The sequence below is a fragment of the Schistocerca americana genome, chromosome 1 (genome assembly GCF_021461395.2).
Source record: "Schistocerca americana isolate TAMUIC-IGC-003095 chromosome 1, iqSchAmer2.1, whole genome shotgun sequence".
Taxonomy (NCBI): Eukaryota; Metazoa; Arthropoda; class Insecta; order Orthoptera; family Acrididae; genus Schistocerca; species Schistocerca americana.
In genome coordinates, this window is record NC_060119.1 from 298793255 (window position 1) to 298817984 (window position 24730).

At 39.1% G+C, this 24730-nt stretch overlaps 1 protein-coding gene across 2 annotated transcripts in view; it reads left to right on the forward strand.

The window, feature by feature from the left end:
• Window positions 1-24730, forward strand: part of LOC124595276 (progestin and adipoQ receptor family member 4) — a 194963-nt gene that overhangs the window by 97996 nt on the left and 72237 nt on the right. For both annotated transcript variants that reach the window (XM_047133955.1, XM_047133964.1), the window contains exon 2: window positions 19021-19239. In XM_047133955.1, coding sequence (XP_046989911.1) covers window positions 19021-19239 — 219 coding nt within the window. The remainder of the gene's footprint in view (window positions 1-19020; window positions 19240-24730) is intronic.

Sequence of the window (24730 nt, forward strand, 5' to 3'; positions counted from 1 at the left end):
TGCTAAATATTTGTGATAAGCATGGGTATAAACGTGATTGCTCTTAGTTGTGCTCTTAGGTTCCTTGCTAATCACACCTGAAAATCGCCACATATTCCGAATAAACGGCAAAGTACTATTGGCGAGCAAGTCTATAAAAATTATTGCCCCTCGTTTTACGTGCAGCAATTTAAGCTGTTCTCTTAGGTTCCTGGTCAACTACACCACTAGATACCGCGGTATAATTGAAAAAGACAGTCAGATATTTGTGACAAGAAGGAATATAAATGTCATTGCTGGTCGTTTCACTCACAGCGATTCCATCTTTCGTTTTCTAATCAGAATTAAATCACAAAATGGAAGGAACTCATTGCTGAAAGAGCACACTCTTACGTACAATTAACATCGAATATTGCAGAACATACTTCTGCTACATTAATAAGAAACTCCCAGAATGTGTTACAAATGCGAAGATTCAAAAAGAAAACACAGCGTCTACGTAGTTTCAAACCCTGTCTTGCGCTCTACAATAGCCCGTCTTTAATCACACGACCACAGGAAACACACGAAAATTGCTCCTTTAAAACTAGTTATACTAAATTTTCTTAGAACGTTTTCAAATGATGTACCATTAATTGGCATTTAATTATAATAAATCGACCTAGAGTGATACACCTCCATTGCGCCTTTGCCTTAAAATGTCAGTATGTCACTACACGCATGTTATAATACAGAAACAACCGAAATATGATGAATCCAATATAGTGGCGCAGAATTAGCGCGCGAGGGGTGTCTCGTGACCGGTTTCAAATTTCAGCCGAGTGCCATACACTCGATTTCGAGTCACTCGTCCCATGCACACTTGATTACCAACAAACAACCTCGGGAAAGGGGAGTGATCAAAGAAGTCCCTTTCACCACCAGTCTAACAACGGTCAAGAACTTAAACACACGGGAAATACCTCTCCGATTTGGTGAAGCTACTCAACGCGTTGGTTAAAGATTAAAGCAATATAAAACAGAAGTGTGGGCTACGTAGGAAATAATGGATAAAATTTACACATACATAAACATGTTTCCAACTGATGCAGACCACACATCACTTGCTTCATAATGTTTACTATGGTTGAAATAATAAATTACTCTGCTCAATTTCCTCCCGTGTTAAGTGAAGAAGGGCACCGAAAATCGAAGCTGCCAGTACGAAATAACGAGGTAAACCATGGAAAATATCATGAAACGATTCTTGGTACATATAGAGATGTTCTATAGTATGTACTTCACACTCGAAATGGTGCATAACCTGATGTTTACACGTCTATGTCAAAAAAATGTTCAAATGTGTGTGAAATCTTATGGGACTCAACTGCTAAGGTCATCAGTCGCTAAGCTTACACACTACTTAACCTGAAGTATCGTAAGGACAAACACACACACCCATGCCCGAGGGAGGACTCGAACCTCCGCCGGGACCAGCCGCACAGTCCATGACTGCAGCGCCCTATACCGCTCGGGTAATCCCGCGCGGCCGTCTATGTCAATATTACACTCCTGGAAATTGAAATAAGAACACCGTGAATTCATTGTCCCAGGAAGGGGACACTTTATTGACACATTCCTGGGGTCAGATACATCACATGATCACACTGACAGAACCACAGGCACGTAGACACAGGCAACAGAGCATGCACAATGTCGGCACTAGTGCAGTGTATATCCACCTTTCGCAGCAATGCAGGCTGCTATTCTCCCATGGAGACGATCGTAGAGATGCTGGATGTAGTCCTGTGGAACGGCTTGCCATGCCATTTCCACCTGGCGCCTCAGTTGGACCAGCGTTCGTGCTGGACGTGCAGACCGCGTGAGACGACGCTTCATCCAGTCCCAAACATGCTCAATGGGGGACAGATCCGGAGATCTTGCTGGCCAGGGTAGTTGACTTACACCTTCTAGAGCACGTTGGGTGGCACGGGATACATGCGGACGTGCATTGTCCTGTTGGAACAGCAAGTTCCCTTGCCGGTCTAGGAATGGTAGAACGATGGGTTCGATGACGGTTTGGATGTACCGTGCACTATTCAGTGTCCCCTCGACGATCACCAGTGGTGTACGGCCAGTGTAGGAGATCGCTCCCCACACCATGATGCCGGGTGTTGGCCCTGTGTGCCTCGGTCGTATGCAGTCCTGATTGTGGCGCTCACCTGCACGGCGCCAAACACGCATACGACCATCATTGGCACCAAGGCAGAAGCGACTCTCATCGCTGAAGACGACACGTCTCCATTCGTCCCTCCATTCACGCCTGTCGCGACACCACTGGAGGCGGGCTGCACGATGTTGTGGCGTGAGCGGAAGACGGCCTAACGGTATGCGGGACCGTAGCTCAGCTTCATGGAGACGGTTGCGAATGGTCCTCGCCGATACCCCAGGAGCAACAGTGTCCCTAATTTGCTGGGAAGTGGCGGTGCGGTCCCCTACGGCACTGCGTAGGATCCTACGGTCTTGGCGTGCATCCGTGCGTCGCTGCGGTCCGGTCCCAGGTCGACGGGCACGTGCACCTTCCGCCGACCACTGGCGACAACATCGATGTACTGTGGAGACCTCACGCCCCACGTGTTGAGCAATTCGGCGGTACGTCCACCCGGCCTCCCGCATGCCCACTATACGCCCTCGCTCAAAGTCCGTCAACTGCACATACGGTTCACGTCCACGCTGTCGCGGCATGCTACCAGTGTTAAAGACTGCGATGGAGCTCCGTATGCCACGGCAAACTGGCTGACACTGACGGCGGCGGTGCACAAATGCTGCGCAGCTAGCGCCATTCGACGGCCAACACCGCGGTTCCTGGTGTGTCCGCTGTGCCGTGCGTGTGATCATTGCTTGTACAGCCCTCTCGCAGTGTCCGGAGCAAGTATGGTGGGTCTGACACACCGGTGTCAATGTGTTCTTTTTTCCATTTCCAGGAGTGTATCTACAATTATTTATCACTTGCATACGACGTTTCGGGAACTGATCGGATTTGCAGGTCCTTGGTCAATAACCGTGTACCAAGAATAAACATAATTATTCTCAAGAGGGGACGTGTAAAGGATTCCATGATTCTCGTGGCTTGGTGGAAGATAAATCTATTGGGAGATCGAAGTTCAGGAAGTTTAAGGACTTGCAAGATAAGACTAATGCACGCAACTTTTACTCTAGCCCTACAAACCGCCGTATATGTATTATAAGTTGATGAAGTAATCATGACGTCACTTCCAGTCATGTCTCCTAAAAGATTAGAATACGTATTGAGACCACAGACAAACGGAAACAGTTTACGCGATTGTTTTGTTCGCGATGTTATCGATTTCTCTCTTAGGCGTTGTTCTAATGCTACAACAGATAACAGTATCTGGAAATGCATCACAGCTCCACATCGCTATGCTAATGTCAATAGACTGCAGTAAAATACCCGCACTTTTTCGAAACTCGAACCCTAAGGGAGTGAAAAAGAGGACGAAAGGTGTTTTTTTTTTTTAATATATCATTATTAAAGAACTCCCAAAGTATTTTTAAGGCTACATCTATGAACGTTGGTGTTTGACTTCACGGTTACAAATAAAAAAATGCGTGTTTCAGTTTTTTGGAAACTGAACCCAAAGGGGGTGAAATAGGGGATGAGATTTTTTTATGAAAATATTTTATAATGTAAGCATTTTTAAAGCTAAATGTATAAAAATTTATATTTGGCTTCTCAGAAATAAAAAATATATGTTTCACTGTTTTTGAACGTGGGGGTGAACGGGATATGAAGGTGTTTATGGAAATATTTCATTGTACAAGCATTTTTGAAGCTAAATCTTTGAAAATTTGTGTTTGTCTGTTCGGTTATAGAAAGGTCCAGACTGAGTCACTGACTCATCATCACCCCGGCCAAACCCCTGAGGATAGAAAACTGAAATTTGGAGAGAGTGTGGATCCTATACTGTAGGCGTCGTTTAAGAAGGGATTGTCCGAAATTGCACTCCTTTTTAGTTGACGCCACTTTGCGTAGCTGCGCGTCGATGGGGAAGAGATGAAGATGGTGAAGACAACACAACTCCCAGCCGGGAATTGAAGCCAGTCCCCTTTTCATGGCATTCCGTCGTGCTGACCACTCAGCTATGGGGGCGGACGGAATCCCACTGGCAGCAAGGTTGTCATCCATTGTCTCCTTGCCTACCCTTATCCTGAGGATTGAAATCTTTATTTTTACACATTCCTTTCATTTTCTAATCCTTCCAAGTGACCCATGATGCATAACAGTTCGTAAAAATTGTCAAATGTTCTGGAAGCCGATCTGTCATGATTGTTCCATGGTAGGTATTTGGTTAAAAATGCCTTGAAGACATCAACTTCAGTTCAGTCATGCAAATGCTATTCATCTCCCAGTGTTTCTGCAAAATGTCTGGCGTACTTCCCCGACCTCTGTTATAATTGTGGCGCAAAAACAATTTCTCTTAACACTTTGCTTATTCTCGTGTGACAAATATTTCCAGCAAAAAGCCACCTGCAACTCACCAAACACTGATACTGACTAGCTACTACACAGTTGACCCAACTATGTGCACAGTTTTGCTTTTACATTGCCACTGTAATGAAACTAAATTAATTTTGAATTGTTTCATGAAATCTTTGAATTCTTTGAATTGATCATTTCCATTTATACTAACCAGAAAAGTATTTGTACACAAATGCATTCAACAATCTTTATGAATAAGTCTACTGACTTCCTTACAAATCAGATTTTTGTCTATTGGCATATTAAGAACATGCTTTGCCTTGACAGCTTCATACAGTTCATTGACTTTCGTATCGAGCTTAGCACATTGTTGTTGTGTGGCCAATAGTAGCTTCTCTACGGTATTTTTATTTCCTTTGCAAGTGGTCTGAGAGCTTTTAACTTGATTCATGTCAATCATGAGGTTGTGAAACTCTTGTTTTGTGTAGCTACTCGTTTTAAGTCCATCACTGTGCATTTGTTGGAACAATTTCTTAAGCTGCTGAATGTTAATTTCTTTATTTGCTGAGTCTTTTCCTTTGTTTGTTTTTATCAGCTTCTTTTTGCTCATAGCCCTTCTTTATGCTTTTCAGCAATTCAGTTAATATGTACTCACGACGTCTTACACCATTCGTTGTTTAATTTTTCTGCACTGACACTGTGGAAGCTACCTTGAAATTTTCAATTTCTCCAGAATTAAAATGTTTGTTCTCATTGTCAGTCTTCATTTCGGCATTTGGGTTAGTTCTGATAGGGTTCTGGACTAGACTTGTCTCCATAAATTGTTGAAATTTGATTACTGATTTCCATTTTTAAGTTTAGACTCTGCACACACAGTTAATAATGAATTTTAATTTACAGTGATGAAAATTCATTGTTCGCTCATATTCAAAGTTGTTCTTCTCTAATGTTCGCTGTGCCATAGTAAAATCTGAATAGTAGTCTCTGTAAGTCTGCTGTTGGCAATTGAACAGCGTCTCCAGAGATGTATTTGCAGATCTTGTAGCCCTTTTCTTGATTCCACCATATAAAATGCTACTTGCCTCTATTGTGAGCTGAATAGCGCCACATTAATTCCCTTCACTACACAGCCAACGAATATGACTCCATTTACCATTCATTATTGTGACTATTCATATTTAGGATCAGGCAAGAACTGGATTTGTATTCTTTGAATTTAAAGTTAGTTTTACAAGTGATGCATACTGAATGTATTTGCCATAAAGACTCTAGTACATTACAGCAGATACATAAATTTCATTGGCGACAAAGCAATAATCATTGACATTCCATTCCAAAATCTCATATTGTGTTCCACTGAACACTGGGAAATAAATAAGTGCTCCACAAAAAAACTATTAATAACATGTCATTATTTGCAACATTTTGCCTGATTTTTTAAAAATGTTATTATATTTTTCTATATTATTAGTTATGATTTAAAATGCAAGTAATCACTGAATAAAACAAAGTCTTTCTCACTTGTTAATATTTTGTTAATTTTGTTAACAAGATGTTTTTCAAATTACCAATATTCTCAAAGTGTTCCATCACAGGAAAATTTCGGAAATCCTTGCTGTAATGAACTGTGAGATGCTACAACTCTCTCGCTACCCATGGGGTAATGTTACACCACAGTAATACTTGTTCCATAGATCATGAATAAGACATTTCTTAACTATGTGGAACATGCCATTTTAACGCAAGTTTTCTTTAAACAAAATAACTTTTTTTTCTTCTTTTACAGTTACTGCTTCATATCCAAAAATCTCTCTATTGAGTAGAAGGAGTTGTCATTCAGAAATTCTTTTTATTTGTTTTTAAATCTTCGTTGGCTATCTGTCAGACTTTTAATGCTATTTGGCAAATGACCAAAGATTTTTGTGGCAGCATAATTCACCCCTTTCTGTGCCAAAATCAGATTTAACCCAGAATAGTGAAGATCATTCTTTCATCTAGTGTTGTAGCCATGCAATTCGCTATTATTTTTTAATTGGGATGGGTTATTAATAACAAATTTCATACGTGAATATTTTTATTATGAAGATACTGTGAATAGCCTGAATTCCTTAAATAAATGTCTGCAAAGTGATCATGAGTGTGCTCCAGTTATTATTCTGATTGCACACTTTTGTGCAATGAATACTTTTTCTCTTGATGATGAATTACCCCAAAATATGATGCCATATGAAAACAGTGAATGAAAATAGGCATAGTAGGCTAATTTACCATCATGTTTATCACCAAAATTTGCAATAACCCTGATAGCATAAGTATTTGAACCTAACAGTTTCAGCAAATCATCAATGTCTTTCTTCCAGCTCAATTTCTGATCAGTGCATTCACCCAGAAATTTTGAATATTCTTCCTTAGCAACAGACTTCTGTTCTATATTTATCAATGGTGTTATGTCATTTGCTGTACAGAATTGTATATGCTGTGTTTCCTCAAAATTTTTTGAGAGTCCATTTACACATAACAGCTTAATAATTTTCTGAAAGACGTTAAATACTATTTTGTCAGCTGATTCTTGTTTGTTGGTTGTGATTTCTATACTTGTATCATCAGCAAAAAGAACTAGCTTTGCAATCTTCATGAATATAGAGTAGCAAGTCATTAATATGTATTAAGGATAATAAGAGACCCAAGACTGAATCCCGTGTGACACCATTCTTGATATCTCCCCAGTTAGAGGACTCTGGCGATTTTGACAGACTACCTGTACTGTTCATTTCTACCTTCTGCATTCTTCCAGTTAAATATGAGATAAACCATTTGTGCACTGTCCCACTCGTTCCACAATATCAAAGGTTATCTAGAAGAAATTCATGATTAGCACTGTCAAAAGCCTTTGAGAGGTCACAGAATATCCCAATGGATAAAGTTCAGTTATTCAAAGCATTTAATATTTGATCAGTGAAAGCATGTATAGCATTTTCTGTTGAAGAGCCTTCCTGAAAACCAATTTGATATTTTGTTAGTATTTCATTTTTATAAATATTTGATACTGTTCTTGAATACATTACTTTTCCAGATATTTTTGATAAAGCTGTCAGAAGTGAGATTGGGTTGTAGTTGTTAGCATCAGACCTATCCCCTTCTTTATGCAATGGTTTAACAATAACATATTTCAGTCTATCTGGAAAAAGTCCTGCTTCAATGAGCTACTGCATATGTGGCTGAGAATCCTATTTATCTGTTGGAAACAAGTTTTTTGTACTCTGTTCGAAATATCGTCAATTGCATGTCAGCTTTTACTTTTGAGTGAATTTATTATTTTCCTAATTTCAGTAGGAGAGGTGGGTTGAATTTCAATTTTATCAAATTGCATAGGTATTGCATCTTCAATATACCAATTTTGTTTACAGGATATTTTTATGCCTTTAGTAGGCCCTGGCTTTTTAGATGGTTTTTTTACAATTATATTCCACTGTTTACTTAGGCAAACTGCTTTCAAATATACTCACAAAGGTATCATGAAACAGGTTAAATTTTAAATTAGGATCAGGTTCCCAGTACACCTCATGCCAATTTAACTGTTGCAAGCTTTCCATAAAATTTTTAATTGTTGAATTGTTAATTGAATATACTATTTTGGAGAACTGTTTTGCATTACCATATAGAGCTTTGTTATATACTGTAACTACCTGTGCATCATAATCAGACAGACCATTCTTAGCATGAAATTTTTTTATTTGATTAAATTTATCTTGGTCTATGAAAACATTATCTATCAGGGTGCTGCTTTCCTGTACCACTTGGGCAGGAAAATCAATAACTGACATCAAATTGAAAGAACCAAGTAATACTTCAAGGGCAAGCTATCAGACACTTTCAGAAAATCTACATTGAAATCCCCATAAACAATGATTTGCTTCCCTCTGTCTGACAGATAACACAACAAAGAATCCAAGCTGTTAAAAAATAGCTGAAAAGTTGCCAATGGAGACTTATACATGGCTAAAATTATAAAAGAACAATTATTTAGTTTAAGATCACACATACATGGATCCATTTTAATTTCTAAATTTTTCACTTTATGGTAGCTTTTAAGATATATGGCAACTCCTCCTCTCTCCATGGTGTGTCTACTTACAAGTGCTGAAAGCTTATATCCACCTACACTTACCTTTCCCATATCTGTGATTGTATGATGTTCAGACAGGCATAGCACATCTGTTTCACCCCGAGTTTCTAAATCTCCTAACAAACAAGAACCTCATCTACTTTGTTTTTTAATCCCCTGATATTGTGGTACAATGTACTAACATTTTTCACTGTGCTTTTACAGAGTCTTGTGACACTAACATTATTTTTCATACTTTTATGAGAATCTTGTGATAGTTGAACATTTCTAGTACCTGCCTGTCTGTTGAATCATTGTACACTGATCTTAGCCTAAAAAGGAGGTCCTCTCAAGAGTTTCAGTGCTCCCTTTTTGCTATCAACCAGCCAATTTACCCTTCCTTTTCCAGTTTGAGGCAGGCCATGTCTTGTGAAGTCCCACCTACAAATATCATCAACAGGAACCAAACCTATGCCTGACAAAGTAGCCACCCAAAGCAGAGGATCAAGCTCCATATTGACCCTCCTGACAGAGCTGTTCAGTTGGTGCCAGTCATACTGCATGAAAGCAAGAACCAAGCCAACATTTGTATGGTTCATTGCAGGTGTTATTTTTACCAGGTCAAACTCAATATTGTAGTCCTGATCCCTGTCAATACTGTTTCCCACTCCACCCACTACCACAACATACTCCTGCTTCTTAAAACCCTTGCACAATGATCCTACATCCTCTGTCACTTGGCTAAGACATGCACTGGGCTTGAAAAAAATTGTGACTTGGTACCTGTCACCTAATTTTTTCTGAAAGATCTGGCCCACACCTCTTCCATGGCTACTACCTAACAACAGAACTTTCTCCTCTTTTCTATTTTTTTTTGAAACAGTTGGTTTCCTAGTGAAAGTCCGTTGAGTGACGACTACACTTACATCTACCTGAGCCTCTTCCTTAGTTAACTGAGGTAACAAGGCAAATTTATTGGTTAACCCAATGATGAAGGTGACAGATAATGTTCTCTTTCTGTAGACCCTGTTCCTTGCCACCACTTCCCACCTGCCTTCACCATTCTCCCCTCTTAACCTCATCAGGTCCTCCCTAGCACTATCCAGTTCAGCCTAAAGGCCTCTAATGTCCCCTTCCTGTTCAGCTATTTTCTATCATTTGGACATATTCTGCAATACCATGGAAGAGACTCATTTACTTCCCCAATTCCCATGCCACTACATTCCTCCTCTCCCCCCCCCCCCCATTGTAACCATCTTTCACAATAGTGGTATAGAACCCCAGATGTAATTTTCCTATGGCAGCACAAATACTTCTCACTCATGGTTGTTTACAATATTATATACATATTACAGTAATATTCTATTAACTACAGATCACAAGAGGCACTCACGTTATGTGGAATGCTAATATATGTGTATACTATTAATATAATGCACTTAAACTAGCATTAAAATTCAAAATTTATATACACCAAAAAATTAGTACTAAGATCACATATGTGCGTATGGACTTTATATGTTCTGAAAGAAGTTAGAAGACAGAGATTAAAACCTTTAATTCCCGAGTAGATGTGGCATTACTAAGTATATTTGTAATGAAAACAATCTAAATTCTTCAATTAATACTTACGCAAATGTCTTAAATTTGTATGTGAACCTATGTCTAAAGTACATGGAAACTGGCCCTTAGGTTACTTTCTTTTTTTTTTTTTTTTTTCTTTTTTTTCCCCAGAACTACTTTGAAACGAGTGAAACCTTCAATAGGTAATATCAAATAGACTCTAATTAACTTCCTTGTGGTGTAATATTAACTTAATTGACAGTTATTATAGAATTAACTACTTAACTCCCTGAACTCAATATTCAGACTGTGTGGTCTGTGCCAGGGCTGCCAGCATTCATTGTTGGACACATGTCTGTCAGATATAAACTGCCACTCACCAGAAATGTGAATAACTGGAAAGATAAATAAAATGGTATCAAAATTGCCATAATTCGACATGTGAGGATACTGAAAGCTCACAGTTTTAAACATCTACTCTTTTGCCTTTGCCTCCCCTTGACATGGATAAAGCAGATTTCCTAACAAGTGAGGGGAATCACACTGGCTCATTTTCAGTTTCATTGGAAGATGGCACCTCAAACTTGTTGGTTAGGGTCCCTGGCTCCCTTGTTCAAGGCAACTAGCCCTGTCACTGACAAGCTGCCCATGATCAAGTAGATAAGTAGTGGTAGGTCCATTACTTCCTGCAGAGAGAACAGTATCTGTAGGAGAGGACAATACTTGAGATACTTTCAGTATTTGTGATAAATGACTCGCTGGAACCTCAAACACTCAGTCAGAGCTACTTCCAATTGTTTGACAGTAGTCAGGGTGATTCATAGCTGCTTACATAAATCAACCAACTCATCTTGTGGTTAAGAATGGCATTCACAGCGGGTCTGCATTGTGGCTGATGTGGGGTTTTACACAACAGTAAACAAAAATTTTAAAATAAACTAAACCTGTTAAACTAGAACTGTTACTAATTCTGTCAAAGGACTGAAGCAATTCATACGCATAAAAAAGTTTCTGTTAAGGCAACAGAAAGACCTAAGCTGAAAGCTACTGATTTCCTGAAACTTTCTTGTGATTATGGTCGCTAACAAACTTGAAAATTCACGAAAATGCAGGCACTGTACACCCTTGTTGAAACTCAAAACTGGGTTTGACTTGACATGTTAGTTATAATATGTGCTACAGTAACTGTGAATTACAAGCACCGACTTAGTATGAAATATGATATACACAACACTTGAAAATTCTCTGAAAGTATACATTTATTTGCATAAATACACATTTAAATTTTGAATGAAACATTTTTTTCGAAGCAACATACCGGTACTATTATTGAAATAGTGTAAAGTGCAAATGTTGATTACAACTGCTGCTACAGCAGGAAATACGTTTTTTCAGCACGCAGCTAATGAAAATAATATATCATGATTCACACCTGAGGTTTGATACAATTAACACAAGAAATATATTCAAATTTTACATTAAGTTTCTGCACGTAGGTTTTAGATGGGAATTTATCAAACACATGTGAATTTATTCAGACACAAAGAAGATAACTAGAAGTCGATTTATATACACAAATATAAGTAAATACACTGGCTCAAAACATGTTCAGTATGCTGTCCACTGTTTTCTGCAACAAGTTGAAATTGAGAAACAGTATGTTCCACAACTGATCAAAGTGTTTCCGGGGTTACATTCACAATGTGTTGTGCAATACGTGCCTTCAATGTAGCTATGTTTGCAGTTGGAACACTGAACACAACATCTTTCAGATGGCCCCACAGCCAGAAGTCACATGGATTAAGATCAGGTGATCAGGACAGCCACACTGCAGGGAAATGGTGGCTGATAATTCTAGCATTTCTGAAATGGCGCTTCAGCAGCTGCTTAACTGGATTTGCAATGTGCGGAGGTGTGCCATCTTGCATAAAAATGATACCATCTACACATCCACGCTGTTGGAGAACTGGAATGACATGGTTGTGCAAAAGACATTCATAGCACTCACCAGTGACAGTACAGGTAACAGGACTGGAAGCACATGTCTCTTTGAAAAATTTAGCACTATGATAAATGATGCCATAAACCCGCATCACACAGTGACTTTTTCAGGATAAACTGGTTCTGGTTGATTTGCATGTGGATTTTCTGTTGCCCATACTTGACAATTCTGTGTATTGACATATCCTGTAATATGGAAGTGGGATTTGTCTGGTCACAAAATCTTCCATGGCCAATCATTGTCCACTTCCATGTGAGCAAGAAATTCTGAAGCAGGTCAATAGGAAGCAACTTGTGCAAATGGGTAATTTTGAATGGATAGGAAAGAAGGATGTTTCATTGGATTTTATGCACAGTGCTCATACTTATGTCCAATGTTTGGACAATTCTCCGTGCACTACACATTTGCACACTACCACTCTTCTCCTCCCTGCATTGCTATGACCACTGCTTCCACTGATGTCAAATCAATTTGTTTCCTCCCTCTACCATGTTGCTCACCAAAAGAACCCATATTTTTGAATTTCCAAATCATTTTCTCCAGACCCATGCCTTTTTTTCAAACCCTTCAGTGTTCGGAACTTCTGCAAGTGACATGTGCACTGTCATCATTCTTGTATTACAGCTTTACAAGTAGAGTGCAATCTTGCATTGAGAAAGTCATGGTGAATGTTGCAGGCATGAAAGGAGGAAGAGGAAAAATGATACCATCCACACATCCATGCTGTTGGAGAACTGTAATGACATGGTTGTGCAAAAGACACTCATAGCACTTAACCAGTGACAGTACAGGCAACAGGACCAGAAGCACCTGGCATGTTTATGCCAACTTCAGTGGTCGTGGGCAAGCCATGTGTTTTCATTTATGTATTCTGACACATGCAGTGCCATCTATTGATCAATTTTCACATTATTTTTTTTCTTCTGCCATACGTTTTCCCCCTTCTCTGATAATATTCCCTTGCAATTTGACATCATTCTGACCAGTGTTGTTATTTCTACAGTGTTTTGAAAATTTAACTTGAATCATAATCACCCTATATATTGGATTAGGAAAAGAGGTGGACAGAAAAGGACAAACAAGTGAGAAAGCATTACACAGTTTCTTCAGTAGGAGTACTGCAGACATCAATGAGATGCTTTATAGAGCCAGATTTTCACCTATTGGACAAAACTGGAACGAATTTTTTCCAGGGTAAATTGGTGGTTCCACATTAATGCATCAGCACATCTATCAAGTTTCATTGCCATACTATAATTACAGCCTCCACTGGACACTGTAATTACAGCCTCCACTGGACACTGTAATTACAGCCTGCCCAGGACCTCCGTGAGTAGTTGCACTTTAATTATAACCACCCCATTCGTCTGCAGTCATGATACACATTTAATTCTCAGTGCCACAGTACCATGGCACATTGCTAGGGTAGCCAAAACCAAGAAGTAATAAAGTGGAATATCATACACTAATTCATTTTCTGTGTTTGACGGTGGACAATGTGGTTATAGTCAATGCTAAAGAAATCAGCTGGATAGTTGCAACATTTTTATTGCTGCTGAAAGTGAACTGCCACATGATACTCCACTCATACTGTCAAACAAACAAAAAATAATTATTTAACATTATATCATATTTAGTGAAACTAATCAATTAATCCTTAGTCCTCCTTTAATGTTTTCTTTCCCTAACACCTTCACCTTTCAGTACACCCATTAGCAGGTAATTTGGACACACATACCTAGCAGTGTGCAGCACCCACTTTCGCCTTGAATATAGTGACAAGTCATAGCTTGATCTTCAGAAGACAGCGATAGCATTGGTGATCCATTTTATTCCGTGACTATACAACTGCCACTCACGATGCATGGAGATTGGCTGGAACTCATTCTGTATTACACATATTCCACTTGATTGTGGCACAGACGTGTTCAATACAACTAAGGCCAAGTGACATTTTCATGGAGGAGGTGGAGGAGTATGCATGCGTAAGACTGTTAAGTGATCCTTAAGCCTTTCTGCCACTCACAATTTTTGGGAGTGAAAAAGTGGTGCATTAGTTTCCTGTATCTTCAAGTTGCCTACGACACTATGATGCTCTGTTGATGAATGAACGGTACCATATGGTACATCGTATATTCTTTGCAGGTGAGATGGCGGATGTATCAGAGCCCTCATTAATTTTCATTGAATGTAAATTCCCACCACCTACCTGAACAATGTCCTCATGTGGTTTCTGACATACTCATATCCTCCCATCACAGGGTACCAAGGATTAGACAACCTTGGTCCATGGTGGTATTCCTGCCCCCATTACATTCTCTGTGCTACAGGGGTGCCTGCAGAAGGTGGGGAGAGGTGGTGGTGGTGGTGGCAGTTGCTAATGAGAAGTCACTTTGTTTATGAACATGAAAAGGGATCTGTAACTGCAGGGTTCCAATTTTTGTGACCCAAAACACAAACGGCATAATGTAAAAATTGTACAAAACATGTGTAAAGTGAGTCATAAATTGCACAAGTCTTGAGAAACTTTAAATGAAGTTGGAACTGAAATGTTGAAGCTTGTGGTAGAGATGAATTAGCACAAAATGTAGATAATGTAATCCACATGAAATTTTTAATGGGAGGAAAACAGTTAATTGAGAGACTAGGACTTATGATGGGAAAAACTGAAAATTACGCAAATGGCGGGAAAATGTAAAATCTGGGATTTTAAAAACAGGTTTTAATATAATTATATACTGGTAGCTTGGTCCTCAAAATTCCTAAACCACATGTATGGGGAAAATGTCTAGCCACTACTGATACAAAATCCTGCAGTCACCCCTGATGTGCACTGTAATAGTTGGCAAGTAGAGTTGGTGGTGTGTTCTGAAAGATGATGGTTCAGTATGCTATGCCTGCTCACCAACTGTTGTGCAACACTGAAATGGCAACTGATTTGGTGCTCTGTAAATGATCTACCCATTGTTGCAAACCCTATTAGTTGATGTTGACCTTGTAACAACACGTTGTTTCCATTGGAAGCTGACTTCGGCGGCAACTGTTTTCCATCAATCCAATCATGGTCAGGGCTGTACCAAGTGGGTGGCAAGATTGATGTCCGCCAAGGGCACAGGCACAGAGGGGGCAGAAAAAGTAAGTGAAAAGAAAGGGAGACTGTTTCATAATTTACCGGGAGAGGTAGGTGATTTCTCCCAACCCTCCTATTCCTATCTTCCGCCTATGAGAGGAAGCCTTACCTTTGGCCAGTGACGTACATTGTTGTCACAATGTCATTTCTACAATGTCATTTGGTCAGAGTCTGCACTTCGGCCACACAACTTCCACCTACCAATTCGTTCATATTTAATAATGAAGCTCTTGCTGCTACTTTGCTGTGGTATTGTAGAAACTTAAGAGGTGGCGAGGTATGTGGAAACAATTAACAAAGTATTTAACCAAAGAATTCTTTTTTTATTGAGCATCTGGCAAGACGCAGCATTGAAGGAAGCTAGCAAAAGGTGAATGGGATATGTAATTTACTTGAATCTGAAGCCAGTAATTTTGCTGCTACAGGATATGATATGACCAAAAAGACATAAGGACCACTGAAACAGGAGTAAGTGATAAGACACTTCTGGAAGTACTGATTTCGAATTTGTACGCCTTTTAGAGATATTATATATTTTATAAACAAAATTGGACAATACTTAAGAGTGCTACTCTTGATGTAGCATTGACTTATCACTGGTTTCACAAAAAAGTAAGCAGCTACGCAAAGGAGAAATGGAGGCCAGGGTCAAAGATATCTGTGATGTGACTAGCGCCTCCTGTCGGGTAGACTGTTCGCCGGGTGCAAGTCTTAAGATTTCACGCCACTTTGGCGACTTGCACATCAATGGGGATGAAATGATGATGAGTAGTACAATACAACACCCAGTCCATGAGCAGAGAAAATCTCCGACCCAGCTGGAAATCGAATGTGGGCCCTTAGGATTGACATTCTGTCGCGCTGGCCACTCAGCTACTGGGGGCGGACATATTTGTGATTCTGTATTTATAAATAGTTATTAAAAGGCATTATTTGCCTTAAGTGGAAGATGTTCTTTGTTGTGCTCCATATTTTACATTGTCTTTGTGAGATACACTGGCACTACAGTGTTCATATTTGGTACGGTAGTGTAAACATTCGTCTTGAAACCACCTAAGTGTATTTACCTATATTTGTGTATATAAACTGACTTCTAGTTATCTTCTTTGTGTCTGATTAAAATCACAAAATTGGGTCCTATACAGAAGATTGCTAACAGTTACTTTTACTGCACTCCATCCTCAATAAAACAGAAAGGAGAAATCTCACATCATGGATCTTACTGGTTATTCAAGGATTCAGAGTGCATATTAACCTGGGGAGTGTACATGTACACAATAGAACGTCTTTTTCAGAATTGGGATTAATCATACAGCTGTATCACAGGGATGTTTGCAACAGACTACCTATAATCATTTGTGGATATGAAAACATAATTGTGTTGGAAGTTTTTGAGTACCACAGCACTGATAGTATTATTACCTGAAAAATAATCATTCTATAGTTGTAAAACATTTTTTTTCCATAGTTGTAAATTTAACATTCCTCATTACAATCTTGGGATAATCCAAAGTAGTGAAGCTAACACCAAATTTTGGAAATTGTTTGTATTATAGTAACTCACTAGGTATAGTGTGGAAGAAGCCACACAGTATAATAGTACTCAGAAGCTCCATCATCTCTGGTACAGAAACGGTATGCCATAACCTATCTGAGAGGAGCAGAGTTAAAAGAAAATATAATGTGTGCTGATCATCTTTGAATTAAGTGCTCATATTGTCATTGTATGATTTCTTTTCAGGGAAGATTTTCATGTAATAACATACGCAACTTCATAATGAAACAGAGGAAAATTCAGTTGAGAAAACTAATAACTTGTGAGACAGGATTCCTAGGCAATATGTAACTTCAGGAGGAAAATTGCATAGTAGACCGACATGCTACCTAGCACTCAGAACTAATAATTCCTTCTTCAGGGAGAAGAATGTAGTATGTTGGGGAAGATTAAAAAGGAAGGGCAGATCAGTTAAAGACCACAGGGGGAGGTAGACGTGCATGTAGTGAGACATGCAGGAAGAGAGTTGCTGAGGTTCTGAAAGGTTCCAACAGGGATGTGGAGCCATGTTGACTCCATTGCATGACCAGCTATGCTAGATTTCCATGTGACAAAAATTCTGATCAATGTGGTCCCACAGATTCTTGATTCGTTTTAAATCTTGGGCGTCTGGTGACCAGGGCAGTATGGTAAACACATCCTGGTGCTGTTCAAACCATGTACTAACACTACAAGCTGTGTGACACTTTGCATTGTCCTGCTGATAGGTGCCATTTTGCTGAGGAAAAGCAAACTGCATGTAAGCATGGACATGTTGCCAAGGATAGATGCAGTCTTGTGTTGATCCACCAAGCCTTCCAGAATGACAAGATCATCCATGTAATGCCATAAGAAACATTCCCCAGACCACATCCACTGTTCACCACTGTCATCTATGACCCATGGTGCACCGCAGTTACATTGCCACCAGTTTTGGATAGCACTATTTTGTTATGCATGATATGCTTTAACTATGATGACAAGCAAATAGTCTGCAAACTTAATTCTTTTAGAAATGCTTCCAGTGTTAGCCCACAAGCCAATGATAACGTGCTCTTGGATATCAGATAAGTCGCAGTTTGCAATATGACAATGACTGCACTGTTTTCCAGGACCCCGTTTGGTATACTGTCCACTGTAGTGCTATCACCTGCCATCTGTGAGTGGTTGTTGCACACTGACATCAAACATAGGCAGTGGTCACACTAATGTGACTCGACGTAGTATTACTTGTGGAAGATAGGTAATGTGTATGCATTACTTTTACACAGATATCTATTGGTATTACTACACATGTTGGCTCCAGAAGGCAAATACAGGCTAGGAATCCTGTCTCATAATTTGTTTCGTAACTTGACATACAACCAAAAAGCCCTTGAAATTCAGAATTAACCAATTTTTCTCATACAGCTGTTTTACCCATTATGCTATGTGTTTCACAGATATTTCTTGACAATATATTATGGATATCACCAAACTGGATCTGTGAGGACAGTAGCTTCAATTACATTATTTTTCCTAGTTTTAATTTGTGAATAGGTAACATTACAAAGTTTTGGATGGTTCAAATTGTGCAGTAGTATTCTAATCATAAGTCAATAATCCATAAATACAACTTCCCTAATGTACACGCTTCCTGTTAAAGCTGGTTGCAAATGAGAAAATTAACAGTACATTGTTGTGTATACAATTTTTGTTTGAAATAATATATATGGAGAAACAATTTATATGGGAGAAACAATTTGTCTAATGGTTTAAATGTTCTGCTTTAATAGTTACAACTAGCTATGGGAAAGAATACAATACCATATATCATTTGCACAGTGTAGCACAGATTTTCTTTTTCCCAGTTGGGTTTAACAGAAAACTTACACAGTGTTGTGTAAGAAAATACATAGCCAATTTCCATCAAAATTATTATAGTATCATGTAAAAATTTGAAATAAATCAGTCAAGAGTGTTCTGAGATTATTTTCATTCATACTCTGTATGATTTACTATAGCCTAGTTCCAAACTGTCAAAGTGGACAAAGTCACAGTGAGGAGTCATAATTTGTGTGCTGACATAATTCCCAAGAATCCCCCAGATTAGGATATATATCCAATTCCCATATGTATTTAGCAGTTGTAAAGCATTTCTGAATTTGTCAGTGTTGTATAAACTTAATGTTGGATTTGAAGGCATATAAGAAGTGCATGAAATTCATTCAATAATGCATTTTTTCAGGTGCACCAATCCTGTATATTATCGTGTCATGGCCAGATCTTATCCCATGGAATGAAGTGGACTCATACTTTTTGTCTTGGTGTCACCTTTTGGGAGCTGGCTGCCCATGGATTGGCAGCTTTATTTATCATCTGTTCATGAACCTGGAACATGGGGAGAAAATATATTACCGGCTACTACAACTTGATATGCTTGGTATCTGGGTTAGCCAGAGCATTGGTATGTCCTTGTAAATATACTTTATAGCAAGTAGCACATAAATTCCTAACACACACACACACACACACACACACACACACACACACACACACACACAATGTGGTAATAAGCTTTACAGTGGCAAAGAATTGAGAAACAGAAGTAAAATTTAAACACTGTGTGTGTTGTAATAAAGAAACACACTAACAATATATGTACTCCTTGACGTGGTGATGCCAACTTAACCACTCTAAAGCAAAACCAATTAAAACAGGGCATACACATAATCAACAGAACAATTATCAAATCCAGGAGATTATTGGCTGGGAAAGGGGCTAAGAAAAGGTTGGAAATATGCAGAAGAATTAAGGAAAAGTTACTCCACATATTATACCTGGGAAGATTAAACACATCTAACGGCTCACAAGGAACCTCTTGAGGGTGACGTCACTAGTTCGGTATTTAGTAAGACTCATTTGAAAAGTGTTGCGTTAACAATTATGATACGAAAAATACTAGCTGTTAATGACTCACCATGTGCATCATGAGAATGACAGAAAATGGATGTCTGGGAGGCATAGAGATCAACCTTCTGTGGGATGTATATATTCCACTTCACAAAATGGACATCATCAGCATTCAAGAAATATCAAAACAAACCATTAACTTGCAACATGAACACCAAATGTAAAATGGCACACCACAGTGGTCACAAAGCTTTGCACCATCAAGATCAAAGGTAAACTCCTTGATAGTTATAACCCATGATGGATGTTCAGCTGCAGATCCACTCTTGAAAGAACACATATGGAAAGGATAGATTGCTACTCACAATATAGCAGAGGTTTAGAGTCACAGACAGGCATAACAAAAAGACTACTAAACAAGTAAGCTTTCAGCCAGAATGCCTTCTTCTGAAATAGGTAACTTACAAACACACATTCATGTAAATGAAGCTCTCACCCACATGACCACTGTCTCTGGCTACCAGGGCAGGACTGCACATTCTGGCCTCAACAGTCCAAGACAGTGGCCATGTGTGTGTGAGCTGTGCTTGCATGAATGTGTGTGTATGTTGTCTATTTCAGGAGAAGGGCTTCTGTGCAAAAGGCTACATGTTTAGTAGCCTTTTTGTTGTGCCTGTCTGCAACTCAGCATTTCCACTGTATGGTGAGTAGCAATCTAACCTCTTCATAATACTGTTATTATTCTATCCTGGATTTTCCTTTGCTTGAGAATACATATAGAATCATATTGGTGTAATGGGGTCATGTGAACTGTTGGGATGTGATGGCATGAAGCTGAATGCAGAACAGTCCATCATGGAGTTTGTCATGAAACTGGCTGTCCTTTAAGGCACAGCTGTAGATAGAGCAATAACATGTTTTATGTTGTTGTTGGTGGTGGTCTTCAGTGCAGAGACTGGTTTGATGCAGCTCTCTGTGCTACTCTATCCTGTGCAAGCCTCTTCATCTCAAAATATATACTGCAACCTACATCCTTCTGAAACTGCTCGGTATATTCATGTCTTGGTCTCCCTCTACGATTTTTACCCTCCACACTTCCCTCAAATACTAAATTGGTGATCCCGTGATGCCTCAGAATATGTCCTACCAACCAATCCCTTCTTCTAGCCAAGTTGTGCCAAAAATTTCTCTTCTCCCCAATTCTACTCAGTAACTCCTGATTAGCTGTGTGATCTATTCATCTAATCTTCAGCATTCTTCTGTAGCAGCACATTTTGAAAGCTTCTATTCTTTTCTTGTCTGAACTGTTTATCATCCATATTTCACTTCCATACATGGCTACACTCCATACAGATACTTTCAGAAAAACTTCCTGACACTTAAATCTATACTTGATGTTAACAAGTTTCTCTTCTTCAGAAACACTTTCCTTGCTGTTGCCCAACCACCACGGTCGCAGGTTCGAATCCTGCCTCAGGCATGGATGTGTGTGATGTCCTTAGGTTGGTTAGGTTTAATTAGTTCAAAGTTCTAGGCGACTGATGACCTCAGAAGTTAAGTCGCATAGTGCTCAGAGCCATTTTGCCATTGCCAGCCTGTATTTTCTATCTTCTTTACTTCTGTTCCCCAAATAGCAAAAATCATCTTCTTTAAGTGTCTCATTTCCTAATCTAATTCCCTCAGCATCACCTGATTTGATTTGACTACATTCCATTCTCCTCATTTTGCTTTTGTTGACGTTCATCTTACATCCTCCTTCCAAGACATTGTCCATTCCATTCAACTGCTCTTCAGGTCTTTTGCTGTCTCTGACAGAATAACAATGTCATTGCAAACCTCACAGGTTATATTTCTTCTCCACGGATTTTAATTCCTACTCCAATTTTTTCTTTTGTTTCCTTTACTGCTTGTTCAATATACATATTGAATAACGTTGGGGATAGGCTACAACCCTGTCTCACTCCCTATTCAATCACTGCTTCCCTTTCATACCCCTCAACTCTTATAACAGCTATATGGTTTCTGTACCAATTGTAAATAGCCTTTCACTCCCAGTATTTGACCTCTGCCACCTTTGCAATTTGAAAGAGAGTATTGTACTCAACATTGTCAAAAGCTTTCTCTAAGTCTACAAATGCTAGAAATGTAGGTTTTCCTTGCCTTAATCTATCTTCCAAGATATGTCGTAGGGTCAGTATTGCCTCAAGAGTTCCAACATTTCCACAGAATCCAAACTGATCTTCCCTGAGGTCAGCTTCTACCAGTTTTTCCATTTGTCTGTAAGGAATTCGTGTTAGTATTTTGCAGCCATGACTTATTAAACTATTAGTTCGGTAATTTTCACACCTTTCAACACTTGCTTTCTTTGGGATTGGAATTATTACATTCTTCTTGAAGTCTGAGGGTATTTCGCCTGTCTCGTACATCTTGCTCACCAGATGGTAGAGTTTTGTCAGGGCTGGTTCTCCCAAGGCTATCAGTAGTTCTAATGGAATGTTGCCTACTCCTGCGACCTTGTTTTGACTTAGGTCTTTCAGTGCCCTGTCAAACTCTTCACACAGTATCATTTCTCCCATTTCATTTTCATCTACATCCTCTTCCATTTCCATAATATTGTCCTCAAGTACATCGCCCTTGTATAGACTCTCTATATACTCCTTCCACCTTTATGCCTTCCCTTCTTTGCTTACAACTGGTTTTCCATTTGTGCTCTTGATATTCATACAAATGGATCTCTTTTCTCCAAAGGTCTCTTTAATTTTCCTGTAGGCAGTATCTATCTTACCCCTAGTGATATATGTCTCTACATCCTTACATTTGTTCTGTAGCCATCCCGGCTTAGCCATTTTGCACTTCCTGTTGATCTCATTTTTTAGAAATTTGTATTCCTTTTTGCCTGCTTCATTTGCTGCATTTTTATATTTTCTCCTTTCGTAAAATTAAATTCAGTATTTCTTCTGTTACCCAAGGATTTCTACTAGCCCTCGTCTTTTTACCTACTTGATCCTCTGCTGCTTCATTATTTCATCCCTCAAAACTTCCCATTCTTCTTCTACTGTATTTCTTTCCCCATTATTGTCAATCGTTCCCTAATGCTCTCTCTGAAACTGTCTACAACCTCTGGTTATTTCATTTTATCCAGGTCTCATCTCCTTAAATTCATGTCTGTTGCAGTTTCTTCAGTTTTAATCTACAGTTCATGACCAATAGATTGTGGCCAAAGTCCACATCTACCTCACGAATCGCCTTACAATTTAAAACCTGGTTCCTAAATCTCTGTCTTACCATTATATAATCTACCTGAAACATTACAGTGTCTTCAGGCCTCTTTCACATATACAGCCATCTTTCATGATTCTTAAACCAAATGTTAGCTATGATTAAGTTATGCTCTGTGCAAAATTCTACCAGGTGGCTTCCCCTTTCATTCCTTACCCCCAGCCCATATTCACCTACTACTTTTCCTTCTCTTCCTTTTCTTACTATCGAATTCCAGTCCCCATGACTATTAAATTTTTGTCTCCCTTCACTATCTGAATAATAATTTATTTTATCTCATCATACATTTTTTCAATCTCTTCATCATCTGGTGAGCTAGTTGGCATATAAACTTGTACTACTGTGGTAGGTGTGGGTTTCGTGTCCATCTTGGCTACAATTATTCGTTCACTATGCTTTTCATAGTAGCTTACCCGCACTCCTATTTTTTTATTCATTATTAAACCTTCTCTTGCATTACCCGTATTTGATTTTGTATTCATAACCCTGTATACGCCTGACCAGATGTCTTGTTCCTCCTGCCACCGAACTTCACTAATTCCCACTATATCTAGCTTTAACCTATCCATTTCCTTTTTTAAATTTTCTAACCTACCTGCCCGATTAAAGGATCTGACATCCCACACTATGATCCATAGAACGCCAGTTTTCTTTCTCCTGATAGTGACATCCCACCCGGACATCCAAATGGGGGATTATTTTACCTCCATAATATTTTACCCAAGAGGATGCCGTCATCGTTTAACCATACAGTAAAGCTGCATGCTCTCCGGTAACATTACAGCTGTAGTTTCTCCTTGCTTTCAGCTGTTTGCAGTACCAGCACAGCAAGGCCATTTTGGTTAATGTTACAAGACCAGATCAGTCAGTCAGCCAGACTGTTGCCCCTGTCGCTACCGAATAGGCTGCTGTCCCACTTCAAGAACCACACATTTGTCTGGTCTCTCAATAGATACCCCTCCGTTGTGGTTGCATCTATGGTATGGCTATCTGTATCGCTGAGGCATGCAAGCCTCCCCACCAAAGGCAAGGTCTGTGGTTCATGGGAGGAATATGCTTTATAGGTATGGAGAAAAAAGAAACATCCAGAGGCTGAGCTGCAATGTCACACATTTTTTTCGGGAAGGATAGTTTGCTCTAAAGGTGTATTATTTTTATACACAGAACAGGAATCAAGCAAAAGCAAGTTGCTTTGACCAGTTATTGGCTAAAAGCAATGCTCATACCATTTTTATAGTTCCTTTACACCAGTTTTCCCACTCTTGCTTGCTGTGACATAAAAATTTCCTACTCTTCTTGCAAGGTCACACATGCAAGAATGAATCATAGGGGGGAAGAGCACCTCCAACTTCTCACAGCACAATAAACAAGTTTCCAGTCAGTTTACTATCCAGATTAACAGTCAGCATAATTGTACATCAATGCATTAAGGCACTGATGTTAGTAGATCGTGATACAGTTCTCAGGGTATCTCTAATTTCCGGGGTTCCTTTCATATGCATTCAAATGCTGATTAGCCAGAGTTGACAACAAATTCCTTACTAAACAGTGCAATAAGTTTGTTTTATCTCATCTACAAATTTTTGGCCTGATTCCGCAGTTTGCTGTGCATCATCAAGCTGACACTTTGGTTGAAATTTTGTTATCCTATGTCTTCCAATACTGTATCATTATTTGAAGTTATGCAAGCATCCACTGCTTTCCTTGAAATCACTGTAATCTATGTTGTGTGTAATTTGAAGTGCATAACAAAATAGGCCACAGCC